At 34.5% G+C, this 17,712-nt stretch overlaps 1 protein-coding gene across 8 annotated transcripts in view; it reads left to right on the top strand.

The window, feature by feature from the left end:
• The window catches only part of LOC107996106 (filamin-A), a 36,612-nt gene that overhangs the window by 4,308 nt on the left and 14,592 nt on the right, over nucleotides 1-17,712 (top strand). For 3 of the 8 annotated variants that reach the window (XM_062074053.1, XM_062074054.1, XM_062074055.1), the window contains 15 exons: nucleotides 267-625; nucleotides 5,160-5,500; nucleotides 5,644-5,771; nucleotides 5,919-5,933; nucleotides 6,568-6,706; nucleotides 7,320-7,604; nucleotides 7,677-7,993; nucleotides 8,068-8,494; nucleotides 8,646-8,855; nucleotides 8,991-9,375; nucleotides 9,986-10,555; nucleotides 11,075-11,419; nucleotides 11,506-12,110; nucleotides 12,178-12,476; nucleotides 14,925-15,063. In XM_062074053.1, the coding sequence (XP_061930037.1) occupies nucleotides 267-625; nucleotides 5,160-5,500; nucleotides 5,644-5,771; nucleotides 5,919-5,933; nucleotides 6,568-6,706; nucleotides 7,320-7,604; nucleotides 7,677-7,993; nucleotides 8,068-8,494; nucleotides 8,646-8,855; nucleotides 8,991-9,375; nucleotides 9,986-10,555; nucleotides 11,075-11,419; nucleotides 11,506-12,110; nucleotides 12,178-12,476; nucleotides 14,925-15,063 (4,564 nt within the window). The remainder of the gene's footprint in view (nucleotides 1-266; nucleotides 626-5,159; nucleotides 5,501-5,643; nucleotides 5,772-5,918; nucleotides 5,934-6,567; nucleotides 6,707-7,319; nucleotides 7,605-7,676; nucleotides 7,994-8,067; nucleotides 8,495-8,645; nucleotides 8,856-8,990; nucleotides 9,376-9,985; nucleotides 10,556-11,074; nucleotides 11,420-11,505; nucleotides 12,111-12,177; nucleotides 12,477-14,924; nucleotides 15,064-17,712) is intronic. The other 5 variants (XM_062074056.1, XM_062074057.1, XM_062074059.1 and 2 more) reach the window with 3 other exon arrangements.

Genomic DNA, 17,712 nt, shown 5'->3' with positions numbered 1-17,712 from the left:
TTATAGTTTTTTGAAATCAATTACCTATATATTTAATTTTACGCAAAACGGATCAAATACCTAATGTGGTCGGATACTTTTGTGATCATCTTCAACGTAAGAAACATATATATACATACACACACACACAAGAGAAGATAAAGTAGAAAGAGAAAAGTAACAGACTCGGATAGGAGAGGGGAGGACATTGAGCGGGAACGTGTGAACGCACACAAGGTAAATACCACCACCATAGCGCTCACCTTTACCAATGTCGTGTCCCGTAGGAGCGAGCCGGCCGATAAAATGTGCGAGAACGATAAGTCAGTCAAGTGCGAGAACGCAGAGGAAGAGGACGACGACATGTACGAACAAGATTTGCTCGAGGATGCCCAATGGAAACGGACGCAGCAGAACACGTTCACGAGATGGGCGAACGAGAAGCTGAAAACGGTGAACAGACAGATCGATGATTTGGAATGTGATTTGTCCGATGGCCTTCTACTGATCAGTTTGATCGAGGTGCTCGCGCAGAAGAAGCTACCGAAGCACAGTCAAAAACCAGTGTTTAGATCACAGAAGTTGGAGAATGTGTCGGTGGCATTGAAATTTTTGGACGACGAGGGAATAAGGATCGTTAATATCGGTGAGTGACCAATCGTATCTTTCTTTTCATTCTCTTTAATTCTCGTCCCGGCTTCGTTTCGTTTTCGCGGTTAAAATCTATTCGTTCGAATCGCTACCGCCATAAAAAGTCTATCTGTTTTCTCTCTTCTACCTTCTCTTTGGAGGAACGAAGGAACGAAAAGAAACAAAATGAGAAGTAGAGAGAGGGACAAAAAAAAAATAAGAAAGAGGACCAAGACGTTTTTCTTAGAAATTTAGTTTAGTAAAGTGAAATTCGAGATAGATGATTTTTCTTTTCCTTTTTTATTATCTGCATACATTTTAGTTATGTTATTTGAACGTGCAAAATATACGTTTTTTAGTTGTTAAATTAACGTGTTTATTGACTCGTGTTAAAGTATTAATGTTGTTTGTTTTGTTCAATATAAATATTTCATTGACATTGAATGTTTAATAGAAAAAAACGTATTGGATAATTTATGTTTTGATCACAATTATGTTTATACTGTAAAAATATGTTTCTGTATTATTTCATTATTGTAATTTATCACCTTAGTTCCGCGCGATTGTTAATACTGTTTATAAACACGCTATTAAGTAAGATTTGCGTGGAGCATAGCTTAAAATATCAGTTATTGTCGATTATTATCGACGAGACGAGAAAGTGAGCTGGGAAATTATTAAATTTAAGAGGCAATTACGAGATTCGAATTAGTTGTAAAGAAAACAATGATGTCTTTGAGAGAAAAATTGGATAATCAAAAAATTTATTCAAAAATTTCTCAGAACAATCTTGTTTTTGGTAAAAAATTTAAAAAACGATGAAATCAATTTCCATGCCATTAATTTAATTGCTGAATATGTTTTGCTTCAATCCTATTATCAAAAAATTTATGAATTAGTTCATGAGTTCATGAGCATAATTTTAAATAAGATTGTTTGTTATTTTATATCAATCATAGCTAAATAAAGTACTTAAATCATGGTAAAGATAATGAATTATGTATTAGTGATAGTATTGTTATTGTAATCTATATAAATATTTCAAATCTTGCAGCACGTAATATAAAATATTGGATCTTTAATTCAGTTATAATTTATTTAGTTAAATAAAAATTTAGTTTAAAAAATCTGGAATATCGTTTTATATCACTTCATATAATCAAAAGAAAAAATTTTATAGTATTTAGTATAATAGTAATAGTTAAGAGATTTGTTTAATACTCTAACTTAAAAGAAAATTAATTTTATTATATTGACTTTAATAGGTTTTATTCAAAAAATGATTATTACAAATTTTACTTTTAAAATTGCTGTTAATTACTTATAAATTTGTATAGTTTAATTATAAATTGTAAAGTGTGTATTTTGAAAAAAAAATCTTTATTTATAAAATGATTGTAAATATAAAATAATTCACATAATTACAATAACTTATTTTTAATTGGAATTATAATTATCAATTATTAATATTCAAATACAAATTTGTCTAATTCCATTTTTTTATAACTACATTCCAAGAAAAAAAATATGATTTTTCAGTTGAATGAATCATCATACAACTATTTTTTGAAAGGAATATAAATCTTGAGGATGAACTGATAATTAATATAATTAGGCACGTTTTTATCATTTTTACTTGACATAACTATGATGTTAAAAATTCTTATATTTTAGCGAGTAACGATTAGATGATAATAAGAAAAAATATTTTTAAAAATACTTTTACATGACTGATGCTTCACAGTAATAAGATGAAGAGGATGCATTCTTGAATGACCAATATGAAATTAAGAATATATGTCTGTTAAATAAAATCGAAACAATTTAAATGGATAATAATCAAATAAAGTCAGGTTAGAGAAATGATTTAATTAATAATAAAATTTTATGATATCATAATGTAGTAAATATTAAGTCATAAATCAAGCTATATTAGTTTTTTAAGTATGTAGATTAATTTAGTTCAAAATCTATTAATAATATTGTTCTCATAAATATTTTTGAAAATCTGAGAGAAAGAGAGAGAGAGAGAGAGAGAGAGAGAGAGAGAGAGAGAGAGAGAGAGAGAGAGAGAGAGAGAGAGAGAGAGAGAGAGAAAGTAGGCATGCAGACAGGCAGTCGTAGATGAGGTGAAGGTCATATTTGCTCAGATACAAAGCGGGACGTCATCCTCGGTTTCGTTTTACCTACCAAAATTATTCTTTTGATAAGATACTCTTTTCTTAAAATGGAAAAAAATTTAACGAAATTTTTTGAACGTTAGTTAAATTATGTAATACATAATTATGTAAATAATACATAATTGGCATTTTTATATATTTTATAAATTTCTTTATTTAAATTTAAAGATATGCTAATTCATTAAAAAGTTCATAATACATATTTTCAAATTATCTTTTAAAAATGATAAATAATAAATCATACATATTTTTTTCATTTTATACATAACTTATCAAACATTCTCAATACATTTATCACGGTATGAAATGTTTCATTCGTTTGGTTCAATATAAAACGTTGCACATCCGTAATAAAATTACTTTAATTAAATTTATTTATTATTTAATGTCAATGCTTTCATTCATTAGAAAAAAATTTATAAAAATAATCTTATAACAGTCGTTTGCTGTTCTGAATTATTTAAGAAAAAAATTTGACAGATCACTCGATATGTATATATATTTTTTTTTAATATAAAAACCCAAGAAAATTGATCATTTGAATGTGTCGAGTTGTCGATCGCACTCTTTCTCGAGCGCCCATGACGTTTTCCTCGACCGTATTCCACTGCGAGTTTAGACGATGACGTCACTGATGGCTAACCGGTTACGTCATTGAATTCAACGTGCATTAGGTGCCCGTGTAGGAGATAATTTCCAACTGTATCACCGATCATGCTCTCTGTATTTTTTTTTCAAATTTTTAAAGATGAATGTCAAGAAGTGAATTAAATAACATTTTTTATCGCGATCGTAAAAATTAATAATAACGTATTTATTTATATTAAAATTTCTTGTATTATCAAATTTGCAATTGAAATGGATTATAAATAAATAGATTAGTATAAATGCATAACAGATTTTTTTTTCTCCTGTGATTTATCATTAGATGATTCCAACATATACCTATTTATATGGATCTAAATTGCTTTTAATATAATTTCGCTCCCACAAATGTACTCATCATTATACCGGATCTGTGTAAATAACAACGTAAAGTGAGATGTCCCATTGTGTACAATATGAATAGAATTTTTTTCGAAATTAAAGTCTATTGTGTACGATGTACATATAATTTTCACTTTTATTTTATTTGATTATAACTCGTAATTATTTTCTGCTTTATTTTAATTCGATTAATTTTTGTCTCTCATTTTCAAGATATTACATAAGTGTAATGTTTCAATTAACTAGAAAGGAAAAATGATATATTTCACATTTGAAGATGTCAAGAAGAATTGTTATCTAATTTTAATCGAACTAACAATGCTGCGAATGTGTTTTACTAAAAATAAATTTGTCAGATACCCGCGTTAAACGGTTACAGTGAAGTTGCCAAATTTGATTAAAGCCAATGCAATTGCCGTGGATTAAATCAAATCTGACTGCGGTTATTCGATATCTAATAATATCGTTGGTAAGGAGTTACAGTTACCCAAAATACTCGGATGAATCGTTTTTAATACGCTTAAATAATCAGCCTTTCTTTTTTTACGTTTCATTATCTGGATGAGGAAAATAAAATTAAAGTGCTAATAATATAATCATAATCTGATTTGATATCTAAGTCTAATTGAAAAATTCGTTCATGCTATAAAATCCGTTCATTTCGTGTTGATTATAATAAGTAGCACGAGTTGCAAGTTGGAAGATGGTTCAAGGTCTAGTTGCTTATTATGTTGCACTATGTTCGAGTATGTGATAAACATTGAGATGATTCATCGTTGATGATAAAATTGAAATACGATTAAGAGAATTTGCAAATGAAGTAATATTGAATATTGATTATATGTAACGCGCTATTACGATATAATTACATATTATAGACGCTAAGACAACAATTCGAGCTTTGATTTACGATCACGTAATAGAGTTGCATCTTCATCTATGATTAATCAACTTAATAACTTTTATACATATACATGTATATATATATAAAATATTTGGAGCAATACATATTTTACTTCGATGTTTCCTATGTATCTCTTTTTGAATTAAAAAGAGCGAAGAATTTATACATATTTTTTATCATCAATTTTCAATTATTATTTTTTTTTTATTTCTTCGTTCACGTTAAACTTAATTTATTTTTTTCTCGGAATGAGCATTGATTCATTTTTACGTGTAAGCGTTATTTCTCAGCCGTTGTATCACTAAGTAGTTATTCCATAAATGCAAGGATTACGTATGTATATTTCAGATTATAATATTTTACAAAAAAAAAAAAAAAAATAAATTGAAATCTTTTTCTTCTTCTTCTTCTTCTTTTTCTTCGAATTCTCGCTTACTTTTGAATCAAACTCATCTCTCTCCTGTAAAATAATTTTACAGATTCATCGGACATCGTCGATTCGAAATTAAAGTTAATTCTGGGTCTAATATGGACGTTAATTTTACATTATTCGATATCGATGCCTCTGTGGAACGGGGAGGAGGTGTCCCAGTCCGAGGGACCGAAACAAAGGCTAATCAGTTGGATAAAGAGTAAAGTCCCAGAATTACAGATCAACAATTTTACCACCGATTGGAACGATGGCCGTGCGATCGGTGCTTTGGTCGACGGAGTCGCATCAGGCCTCTGCCCCGATTGGCCGAATTGGAATAAAGCTGATGCAATTCAAAATGCGTCGGAAGCGATGCAATTGGCCGATGATTGGTTGAATATACCTCAGGTAAACGATAATTATTCCATTATTGAATATAATTATAATCCAAAATTGAAATGTCGCGCGGAGAAAAAATCGAAGAAATCGAGGACTCTTTTTTATCCCTTTTCTTCATTCTATTCTATCTCTAACGCATCTTTTTCACGCAGCTTATCAAACCAGAGGAAATGGTTAATCCGAATATAGACGAAATGTCGATGATGACGTATCTTAGTCAATACCCCAACGCCAAATTGAAGCCGGGGGCACCTCTTCGACCACGTGCCAATAGGAACAGGTATGCAAATTGATCAATTAATTTTCAATAATATAAGTTTCAACAAAAAATCCAGATAAGTCAAACAACAATTCGTAGATAGAATTTCGTTGAAATGGGAAAAATTGATTGTATGATTAATGAATCTATTTTGTTTTCCGATTCCAGTATCCCGCCACCGCGGTAAGTTGCGTAGATATCGTGTTTTGACGTTCGTTCTTTTTTTTCTTTTTTTTTTTTTTATAGCTGTTTACACTTTTGTCACATAATTAATAATTACGCACAGTTTGATCACGCAATTAATTCCTAACTATTCGATTAAAATAATTGTAATAATGTTCTTGTAGTTCTTACGCATTAGACAGTTATATTTTGTTGTTGTCCATTTTGTTCTAATCAAACGCCTTAATAATCGTCTTAGTAATAGATCGAAGCAAGAATTTTTTTTCTTTTTTTATATATTAATTTACCACGGATAATAACGTAAATATGCGTTAAAAAAGTCTTTCTTTTACATTTTCATCTTTATTTATTTATTTTTAACAACGATTAAGAATACGTATCCACTATTATTGTTACGAGGCAACGCTGCGAAAATGTTTCTTTTTTTTATAAATAAAAATTACTGTAAAAAAGTATAAAAATTTAGAAATTACAATCATAAATTTTGTAGCTGTACTTTGCAAATTGAATATAATTTTGCTCCATCTAAGTAATTTTTATGTTTCTTGCTTTATTTTATTTGAAATAGGAATTAGTTTGGAAATAAAGTTGAAATGTTAATTTTTATTTACGGGTACAATAATTTTTGATTTAGAGTACGTGCTTACGGGCCTGGTATTGAACCAACCGGTCCAGTTATAGGAGCACCGGCTAACTTTACCGTCGAAACGTTTTCTGCTGGTAAAGGGGATGTTGACGTCATCGTAGAAGATCCTGAGGGAAACAGAATACCGGTAAGAATATAATTTGTCACGGCTCTGCCAATCCATCGTGCATAAAAAATTGTTAATATTCTTTAATTATTTCATTCTTTAAAAAATTCTGACGTGTTAGCAAGCATGTATTTATCTACTTATCACGTATAATATGGTTAACCACCATTCAGGAAACTTCTAATCGTTCGTCTAATCGCAGCTAAATTAGATATAAACCAGGATGCGGATGACGTAATAGTTAATTTTATAATATTTTTATTCATTTCTTTCTTACGGTTGTTTCGATCGAATTCACGAAATTATTTTATTATTATTTAAAAAAATCATGCTCGAAAATCGAGAAATACACAATTTATTTATCGAAAACGTATCGTTGTCCACGTTTTAAAACGAACGTTCAAAATGTAAACAATTAAAACCGTTCAAATTACAATTCTGGCACGTGTGATTTAATTGTCAAGTCAATCACACGTTGGCACGTTTCTGTACCTCTAAAAGAAACCGCATTCGCATAAATTATATCGCTAACGATTAATTGTCAGATTTTCAAATAAACACGTGGTCAGAGCTGTGATTAACCCGTGTTTTTTTTTTTTTTTTTAATAATCATTCTTAATAATTCTTCTCGAAGGTCGACGTTAGATTCAACAAGGACAAAAATCTCACCTATTCCGTGTCGTACACCCCAAAGAAGGAAGGGCCGCACTCGATAAAAGTACTTTTCGCTGGAAGGGAAATACCGAAGAGTCCTTATACGGTGAACGTGGAGGCAAAGGGAGGGGATCCCGGTAAGGTTACGACAAGTGGGCCGGGATTACAGCCAGAAGGAGTTATGGCGAACAGACCCACTTACTTCGATATCTTCACGAAGGCCGCTGGACGCGGTGTGCCGGAAGTTATCATCTTGAACGCGCAGGTAAAGCGTGTAATAGAAAGAAACGAAAAATTTAACGCACTCGAATTTGAAAAACGATGAAAATTTTCAAAGGAGTCAGAGACAACCGTACCGGTGAGATTGCGCCAACCTTTACCAGAGGTGTGGGCATGCGAGTACACTGCCCCCAAGAAAGGCTCGTATTCCGTAAATGTGTTCTTTGCCGGGAAACCGATACCCGGAAGTCCTTTCAACGTTAAAGTAGGCTCAGTGTCGGATACTAAAAAATGCAAAGCCTATGGGCGAGGTCTATTGCCGAACGGGGTTCGCGTTCAAGACGATGCGGATTTCGTTATCGTCACGAACGACACAGGGGACGACCTGCCCATAGTTAAAATCATCGGTCCAGGAGGGATCAATCAACCTGTACAGTGAGTCATTGTTCTTCTTACTGGTCTTTAAATATAACAAATATTAGATAAAGGAGCACGTTTCCACGTTTCAGCATGACCAAAGTCGACCAGAAAACGCACAAGTGCAATTACGTGCCGAACAAAGAGGGGAGGTACGTGGTGATGATCACGTACGGCGGGAAGGAAATCTCCAAGTCGCCTTTCGAGGTGAACGTCGGCCCTTACAAGGACTCGTCGATCAGAGTGTGGGGCCCCGGCCTACGAACCGGGATCGTCAATCACACGGCCAAATTTTTCATCGACGCGAAGAAGGAGAACGCCGGTCTCGGGTTCGCGATCGAGGGCCCTTCGGAGGCGAAAATATTTTGCCAGGACAACGGGAATGGAACCGGCGTTATATCTTATTTGCCAACCGCTCCTGGCCAGTACGCGGTTCGCATATCGTGCGACGGCGAAGACATACCCAAGTCGCCCTACATCGTCGACATTTTACCGAAAGGTGACTTCGATCCTGACAAGGTTCGATTTTACCATACTTGCTACGATACTTAATAAAACGGAGAAATGAAATTTGAAATGATTTCATCGTTAAGAAAAAAAGAAAGAAAGGAAATGAATTGTACGGTTTTCGTAAGTTGGATCGAGGAACTTAATTGTGATCGTACCACAGGTTGAGGTATACGGTCCAGGAGTGGAATCTTTGCTCAGTACCAAACCAACGAATTTTACCGTGGACGTGAGAAAAGCTGGCCAAGCACCTTTGGAAGTGATCGTTCAGGACGGGGACGGAAGAGACGTTGGAGTTCGTTTGGAGGACAAGCACGATGGAACGGTCCAGTGTCATTATAATCCTATATCTAATTCGGATCACGTTGTAATGGTGAGAAGAAAGAAATTTGGTATTCTATGAAATAGCTGCGCGACAAATTTTATCATGTTCGACTCGCGTTTGAGAATAGAGAGTAGAAGATTTATATCCGTATATGTGCAGAACATGTTGGAAATTTGTTTGTAGGTGGTGTACGGAGGAGTAGCGACAAAGTACTCTCCTTACAGAGTGAAAATGGAAGGAGTAAATCCTTCGATGGTAACGGCTTACGGGCCTGGGCTGGAGAAAGGGGTGAAGTCGAACGTGCCGACTCACTTCACCGTCAATTGCCGCGATGGCGGCCCGGGCGAGCTCCGGGTGAGCATTAAGGACAGCGAGGAGAAAGAGATCCCGTTCTCGGTGACCGATAACAAGGACGGCACGTACACTGTCACCTACGTGGCACGGGAGCCAGGCGCCTGCGTCGTAAATTTGAATTACGGGGGCGTGAATATACCCCAGTGTCCCATAAAGGTTAACGTGCAGTCAAGCGTCGATGTATCGAAGGTCAAAGTGGACGATCTTGCGCGAAGTAAGTATAAAATAATCTGTTTTTCTCTACAATCGTTACGGCTTGATTATTTGAACCGGTTAGAACTCGGTGATAATGGGGGAAAATTTAATTTAGCTACGGATAAAGTTACTTCGATGAGTTATTGTTCGATACATAATAATAATAATAATGATCGCGAATAATCGTAGCGGCGAAAAACGGATCGACGATAATAACTACGAATAAAATGTAATTTTAATTAACGAGTAATAATTATTCAAAGTAACTTTATTCGTAACTTTTAACTAGTTACATTTTCAATGCCCGACTCGGTCAGAATTAAACGGCATAAAACTTTTCGCACAGGATGTTTTTGAAACACAGGAAAAAGTTGGAAATTTAATTTTTCGTTAACTCACGAACCGTGTCAAATTTACAACACACGCAAAATTGTATTCCGATTTTTACTTGCAACCACGAAATCATCGTGTCCAACTTGTGTCACACGTATCGAAACGATAACGACAATGAAACAATATCGACGAGGGTAAAAAGAAAGAATCGAGCGATATCGAAAGATATTTATTTTACTCGAGATCGAAGAGAAAAGGAAAAAAGTGAATTCGAAACTGAATCCATGTCCATCCAGCCGCTCCTGTGAACAGCTTGCAGCAATTCCGCGTGTTGACCCAGGACGCGGGCAGGCCGGCGGACTTTCAGGTGACGATCACGGCTCCATCGGGGAATCGCGTCAAGGCCCACGTGGTCCCGACCCACGAGGGTTACCTGGTGAATTTCACGCCCACGGAGCTCGGCGAATACCTGTTGGCGATCAGCTTCGGCGGAGAGCCCATAACGAATCAGCCGTATCGATTGACCTGCGTGCACGGATCCGACCCCGAGAAGGTTCGTGCTTCCGGGCCGGGCCTATCCCACGGGGTGGTGAACAAGCCGGCCGAATTCGTGATCGACACCCGTGGAGCTGGCCAAGGTAACCTCGGCGTCACCGTCGAAGGCCCCTGCGAAGCTGCCATCAATTGCCGCGACAACGGCGATGGCACGTGCTCCGTCGCGTACCTGCCGACCGAGATCGGCGATTACGGTATCAATATCACGTTCAACGAGAAGCACATCCCTGGATCACCGTTCCAGGCAATCGTCGTAAAAGACGTCGATGTGTCGAGGATAAAGGTCACCGGAACCGGCATTCAACCGAACGGTACCGTGTTTGTCGTGTCTCAGCGTGTTCACCGATCTCGATTTTGCTTCTCAACATTAACAGAGATCTCCAGTCTTTCCTTCTTCCTCTTTCTATTTTTCTAATAAAGTTTCCTATACGGAATGTACCGCCACTTAATTCCTCGTTTTAATTCACCTCGTTGTAAACGGCACATTATGCATGCTTTGTGGTATTTTTATATTTTTTTTGCTTTCCGCTAGAAAAGGCATACGACTCAGGCGTTGAATTAGATAATCTAGAGGAATTATCGTCATCTAGAAGTTGAAGTCGCCCATACTTTCGGCAGAAACGAAGGTTTCTTCCCTCCTGCCCCGATTACTTATCTTGTCCCTAGACTATTTAGATTTAAATACTTTTCTTTCCATTCGCAGCAAGAAAATTTAATCGCTTTATCGATTAGCGAGCACCGAGTTCTTCTTGCGTGATTGTTTGTTGTTTCTTTTAATTCAGAATTAAAAAATTCCTCGAATATTAATAACACGAATTTGTGAATTTCAGGTCCGTGCGTTAATCGTGCAACGGAATTCACAGTCGACGCGCGAGCCCTCGCGAAGGGGAAAAACGAGATGGACAAAGTTTCCTGCAGGATCAACAATCCGAGCGGGAACACGACCGAGAAAGTGATCGCTCTGCAAAGTGACGGGACGTATTGCGTCAGTTACGTGCCATTCGAGGAAGGCCCTCACACCATAGACATACGTTACGACAACGTGCCCGTGCCTGGTTCACCGTTTTCCGTCAACGTTCAGTACCGCAGCGACCCGAGCAAGTGCAAAGCGTACGGGCCAGGCTTGGAGAAAGGGTTCGTGAACAAGTACAACGTGTTCGTCGTAAACACGAAAGGTAAAAGAAGAAGGTTGGAAGAAAAGCGTGGATTCGAATCGATTCGGTCGTCGAGGCAATGATTAATTGTTGTCGACAATGTTCAGATGCTGGAAACGGGGGTTTGGCTATATTGATGGAGGGGGATGACGGTTCGGAGGTGATCTGCAAGGAGAACGACGACGGAACGTGCAAGGTGCAGTACTACACGTCGGCGCCCGGCGAATACGAGATATCCATCAAGTTTGCGGAACAGCACATCCCCGGATCCCCCTTCCAAGTGTTGGTCGTGGACGAGACGCAGGCGAGCAACGTGACCGCTTACGGGGCGGGTCTGGAAACGGTGAGAGAGGGGATACCTACGAAATTTATAGTGAACACGTCGAAATGCAATTCGGCGCAATTGGATGTAATGCTGAAAACGAACAAGGGCCGCGTTCAAAAGCCGGTGATCAAAAACTGCGGGAATGGTATATACGAGGTCACGTACCAGCCGCCGGCTGCGGGAAGCAATTTGCAAGTCGGGGTCAATTTTGACGGCGAAAATATACCAGGAAGCCCTTTCAAACCGATAGTTTTGCCCACTGTCGAGCCAAATAAAGTCGTCATCTCGGGACCCGGCGTCTCGCCTGTTTGCACCGCCTCCTTCCCCGTCGATTTCATCGTGGATACTTCGAAGGCTGGATACGGGGATCTCGAGGTTCAAGTATTGGTAAGTTGAGATTTTTAATAAACCAATTTTTCTTCAATTTTAAATCCTCGGCTTTCCTTCTATCCAGGGTCCGGATCAAATGCCTCGTAGGGTTGAAATTCAAGATCTCGGGGATGGGAAGTACAAGGCGACTTACTTGCCCGATGATTGCGGCCGTTACAAAGTCAACGTAAAATACGGGGATAAAGAGGTGCCTGGATGCCCAATATTCGTGCAGAGCGTGTCCACCGGAAAAGCGGAGAAATGCAAGATCAAAGAGGGTATTCAACACACTTTGGCTCAAGGCGAAGAGTACTGCATCACCGTGGACACCGAAAATGCAGGCCGTGGCGCGGTGACTTGTCGTATACGATCCACTTCTGGAAGGTGAGTTTCAATTTCTGTAAAATCAAATATATATATATATATAGTTTAAGAAAAGCAAAATTAAGTTTGTGCGATTATTAGACCGTATATATTTATATATTCTGTTAAAACTAGTGTATAGAAAATATTTCGTATTGTGTAAAACGTGTGGTAAAAGAAATTTTGTCATTAAAAATCACTTGGAATGTAGAAGAAACTGTACCTTTGAAGTCACTTTTTGATTCGTTCCGATATCTCAATCGGTTGCCGAACTATAAGGATTCAAAATTTTCATAATAGTTGCACGAAATGTTATGAATGGATCAGTGATCTATATATTTTTTCTTGGAAATGCGTATTATGTCCTTCCGGTCACTTGTCTGGAGTTTTAGGTCAGTGAGACGATCGAGAGATAAAGATGGAGATATCGAACAATTAAAAAATTATCTTTTTCTTTACGCGACTGTATCTCGAGAATTGAAAGTCGTATCGAGATAAATCAAAAAACGTTTCAAAGGGGAATGTTCTATGTTTCTAACGAGTTTTTATTCGTTGATTTTAAGTCATTATTTTCGGAGTTAGAGCGGTTCAAAGTTTTTCTAATTTTTTAATAGGATTGAATCAAGTTTGAACAATTAAAAATTATCTTTTTCATTACACGATAATATCTTAGGAACTAGAAGTCACATCGAGATAAATCAAAAAGCGTTTTAAAGAGGAAGCTTCCCTGCTTCTAATGAGCTTTTATTTATCGATCGAAAATCATTATCTTCGGAGTTACAGCGATTCAAAGTTTCCTTAATTTTAATACGATTGAATTAGATAAATGAGTAAAAACTCGAGAATCGGAAATCGTATTGGAATAAACGATTTTACCATTTTAAAAGATAAGGTTTCTAACGATTACTCGTTATTCGAAATTTTATTATCTTTATAGCGGTTCAGAGTTTTTATTAATTTTAATAGACTTAAGAGAATTTCAAGAAATAAATATGTTTATCTTGTGTTTACTACAAAATATTATATAAAATTGCAGAATATATGAAAAATATTGATTTATATGAATTATTCACAGTCTAATAATTAATATATATATATATTATATTATCTGTGTATTATTAATAAATATTTTTACTTTCATAACATAACATACATTTAACTAACACGAGATTAACGAAGGTATAAGTTAAGTCATAAAACTTTCACACGATCTATTGCATTTGAGATATTGATACGTTTATTCTAACTAAATTAGCATTTTGGCACAATGTAGAAAAGACCAAGTGTCATTTAAAATGATAGACATAACATATCTTGACGCGTCTTATTCAAGAGAAGAGTTGTAAGAAGATATTGTGTGGAAATCTTATAATCGATATATTCTATGAAAATTATTTTATTACTTGTTGAAAATTATTACGTTAAAGTAGAAATTTAATGAATTTTACATGTATATATACATATATATAAATTATTGAGTATAATATTATGATCGTGTATTCAAATTAATGTATTAATGTATAAAGGATTTTGAGTCCCTTATAAATGAATGTTTTACATTTTTTTGTGAATTTTTTTATATTAAATTGTTTAAATTGTTTTTTAAACAATTTAATGTTTTAAAATCGTTTAATATTAATTTTAATACAATTTTAAATATTTTATTTACGAGTATACCTAGAATACCTTTGTATTCGTGCTTAAGATGTCAGAAGATTGTATCTCTAATAGTCAGCCACGAATGAATAAGAATAGGAAAAATCAATCAAATTTATGATGTAAACTGATATTTCCATTTTTTTTTTTGAAAAATCGGACATTACAATTCGAACAATCTGCTATTATTATATTTATTGTTCGTAATTATAAGTATACGGATTTAATTTTTATTCATGGTGTTATAAAATATGATAATTGATTGTACAAACACATATTTTAAGAAAACACTATGAAATCTTATTTGATATTTTAAATTATATTATAAAAAAGTACATATGTTTTCTATGCATAGAGATTTAATAATAGGAATAGTGCAATATAAAACAAAATCCATGAAAGATCATTTTATTATTGTCGTTTTACGAGGCGTCAGATGGAACAGTTCTGCGATTTCTATAAATATAGCTTACATACCAACGGATCCAGAGGCATAGTTAAGAAATCGTATCAAAAGACTCAACATCGATAAATTTACGTTTCAAAAATAAATATCGAGGTCACGGTGAAATTTTTAAAATAAGAGAAGGCCCAAGATATTTCAGTGAAATGTTCAGTGAAATAGCGTGAGAAGAAGAAATATAGAAGGGAATAAATAAGAAATTTGTTAAATGTTATTTCAAAATCCTGTTAAATTGTTTCAACATTTGGAAGAAACAGAGATACTCGAGCAGGGGGTGAGAACATGGGCGATTGATTTTTCATCGATTTTTTTTGCTATCAATTTTAATATCGCGATCTCTTGTCTTCTAGCGAGGTAGTGGATATCGACATCGAGGACAACGGGGATGGCACAGTGAACATTTATTACACTGTGGCGGATGCCGGTGACTACACTCTCAATATTAAATTTGGTGGTCAACCGGTACCGGAAGGATTTTATACGTTCACAGTAAGTCACCATTTCTTATTTACTTTATTTCTATCAATTTCTACAGATTCTTTTTCTTCTTCTTTCTCGAAGATCTCGAACGGATTTAAAAACTATCTCACGAGGTTTTATCTCGCGTGGTTAGAATAGAAAACGGATTATGTTTGCGCGTTTTATCTTTAGAATGTTTTGAAATTTACTTTGTAACTGATATATAATTTAATTTTATCGTTTCTTCGGTCGAATCTGGAATCAGTGAAAGTGGTGAAGCTTTGAAACGATTCGAAACGATTATCGGAAAATATACGAACACGATAGAACGATAAGTGCGAGGTATATCTCGGGAATAAAATTTGTATGTTAAAGAATTATTGTCATCGTCTTAACTTTTTTAAAGGGATAAAAATTGTACATTTGTTTTTCACGCATACGAGAAAGTAACACGGTGAACATAGTTGATTGGGAGAAAAAAAAGTGCAGCTTGATTAATTTTTTCTTTTTTTTTTATATAAAACAGCTATAACGTTTCTTGGTGAAGGGTGGGGCGGCAGATATCTAACTATAGAGACAAGATATACTGCAGGATATATTGTCGCCTTTAGTTTAGTCTCCAGTGAAACAGTTCACTTCGACGGTTCATTGGAATAGTGTCTGTCATTTTGACATTACTCGTATCTTTCATCTTATGTGAAGTTTCTAACGTTCCGTCCAAGTGCTTTATTTAAGCACTGTCTATTTTGCAACAGAATCACGCCAACAGTTTCAAGTATCAAGTTTAACGAAGAAAATTTAAGTAAGTATCCATTGACACGTAGAAAAAGAGAGAAAGAAAAAAAAACAAGTTCAATCGAATATTTATCGAGCGATTTAATATTTTGAAACTATCACGTTTATCACGTTTGAACAATCTATTCGATATTCGTGATGAAATATATAATATAAGTTTATATTAGACGTTGTTTTGATTCGATTTTTTAAAAATATTGGACGATTTGAATTCGTATTTAAAATCTTTCGAGAAGTCGAAGTATTCTTCGCAAGAAACTGCACTGGATTTATACAAATTTTATTTGTAAACTAATCTAAATCTGGCCTCCATTCGAAGTAGTGCACTTCTGCATTGGTACGATGATACCACTCTATCAACTTCTGCTCTATATGCCTCAAATACGTTCCAAAAAACATCTCGTTTGTAATTCTTATTTTCTCTTTTTATTTTTTTTTTCTTACATTTTTATTTATTAAAATACATTCAGGAATGTGGCTCTATGTAATTGGACGATAAAAGCAAAATGATTGAAACACATTTACGAGAGGGCATTGATATATTACGTAGTTTGAAACGAAAACAATTGCTCTTTCACTTTTTATACGTATTTCGAGATAATTAACGAATTTACCTTAGCAGCACGTTCTGACAAACGTCCAAACATTTATATTGGTGACATTTATATGTTTTTGTATTTAAATCGTCGTCGTCAATTCGATATAAAGAATGTGCCAAAAAATAAATTTCGTGAAAAATCGGATATAATTCAGGAAAGCATTAATTACTACATATATTTTTCACTATAATTTCTTATAGATTATTTAGTAAATTTAGTAAAAAGTCGTAAGTCGCAAGATATAAAAAAAGCACGAAAGTTTTCAATGAAAATGTTTAAAAAAAAATCTTTTAAGAATTTAAAAGAACTTAAATATGAAAATTTTTCAAATGATTTTTGATGTACTGTCTTAATTTTTTTTTCCAAGATGTAAAAGTTCCTCAAACTTCAAAGATATCAAATATAACGTACTTGCATTCTTCTAAAAGCATAAATTTTTCAAACTTAATAAATTAAAAATAAATATTCGACAAAATTAATTTATTCAATATTTCATTGATTCAATGTATCTATTGATTGAAGTGAGGATAAAAATGGAGGAACAGAATATCGGATATAGGTGTAAATAAAGTATTCTCAGAGCGGAATGGCACAAGGATGAGCGACAGGAAATTACGATTAATCGAATCGTAATAATAATTTATATGCAAGATTATGATATTTCTACAGAGGGAGCATAGGAAGAATTTTATGTGAATCTCTTAGTGATCTAGTTTGAAATTCAATACGCATCTGGTACGATGGCGGTCTCTTAAACTATTTTGAGTACAAGTCAGGCTTTCCCAAATTTATAAACAGAAACGTTTGGAATAGATAGAGGGATATTGAATTAATACAAGTGATGGTTCAGATTAAAATTCCGTCTCCGTTTGTCGGTCTGTTTTCTAAGTTATCACGTTCGAACACGAGAAAAGTCTCTCCTCGTATTAAAAGGAAATTTCTGTAAATTTCAAGAAGACTAATCGTAATAATCATTTCGAGAAGAGAAATTCACAAAATTCCACAGTGATATTCTTGATATTATTCCAACTTGAACGTGTCTCTTGTACTTTTTTCCTCTTTGTATTAGGTAATGCTGTGTAACATTATATCGAAAATAATAGATAAATCTTCAAATTCAATTACAAAATTACAAGAGATTTCTTGGACAAATTGTTCCAGCTACTTGATTATTACTGGAATTAAGCAACATTTCATTTTCTGAAACTACATTGGAATTACTTGTCATCGCTTTATTAATCGATGTAAGTAAAAATTTTATCTTAATTTGACACAAATATGTTTT

The sequence above is a fragment of the Apis cerana genome, linkage group LG4, assembly GCF_029169275.1.
Source record: "Apis cerana isolate GH-2021 linkage group LG4, AcerK_1.0, whole genome shotgun sequence".
NCBI classification, from domain to species: Eukaryota; Metazoa; Arthropoda; class Insecta; order Hymenoptera; family Apidae; genus Apis; species Apis cerana.
Note: the sequence above shows the minus strand (reverse complement) of the source record. Positions and strands in the feature narration are given on the sequence as shown.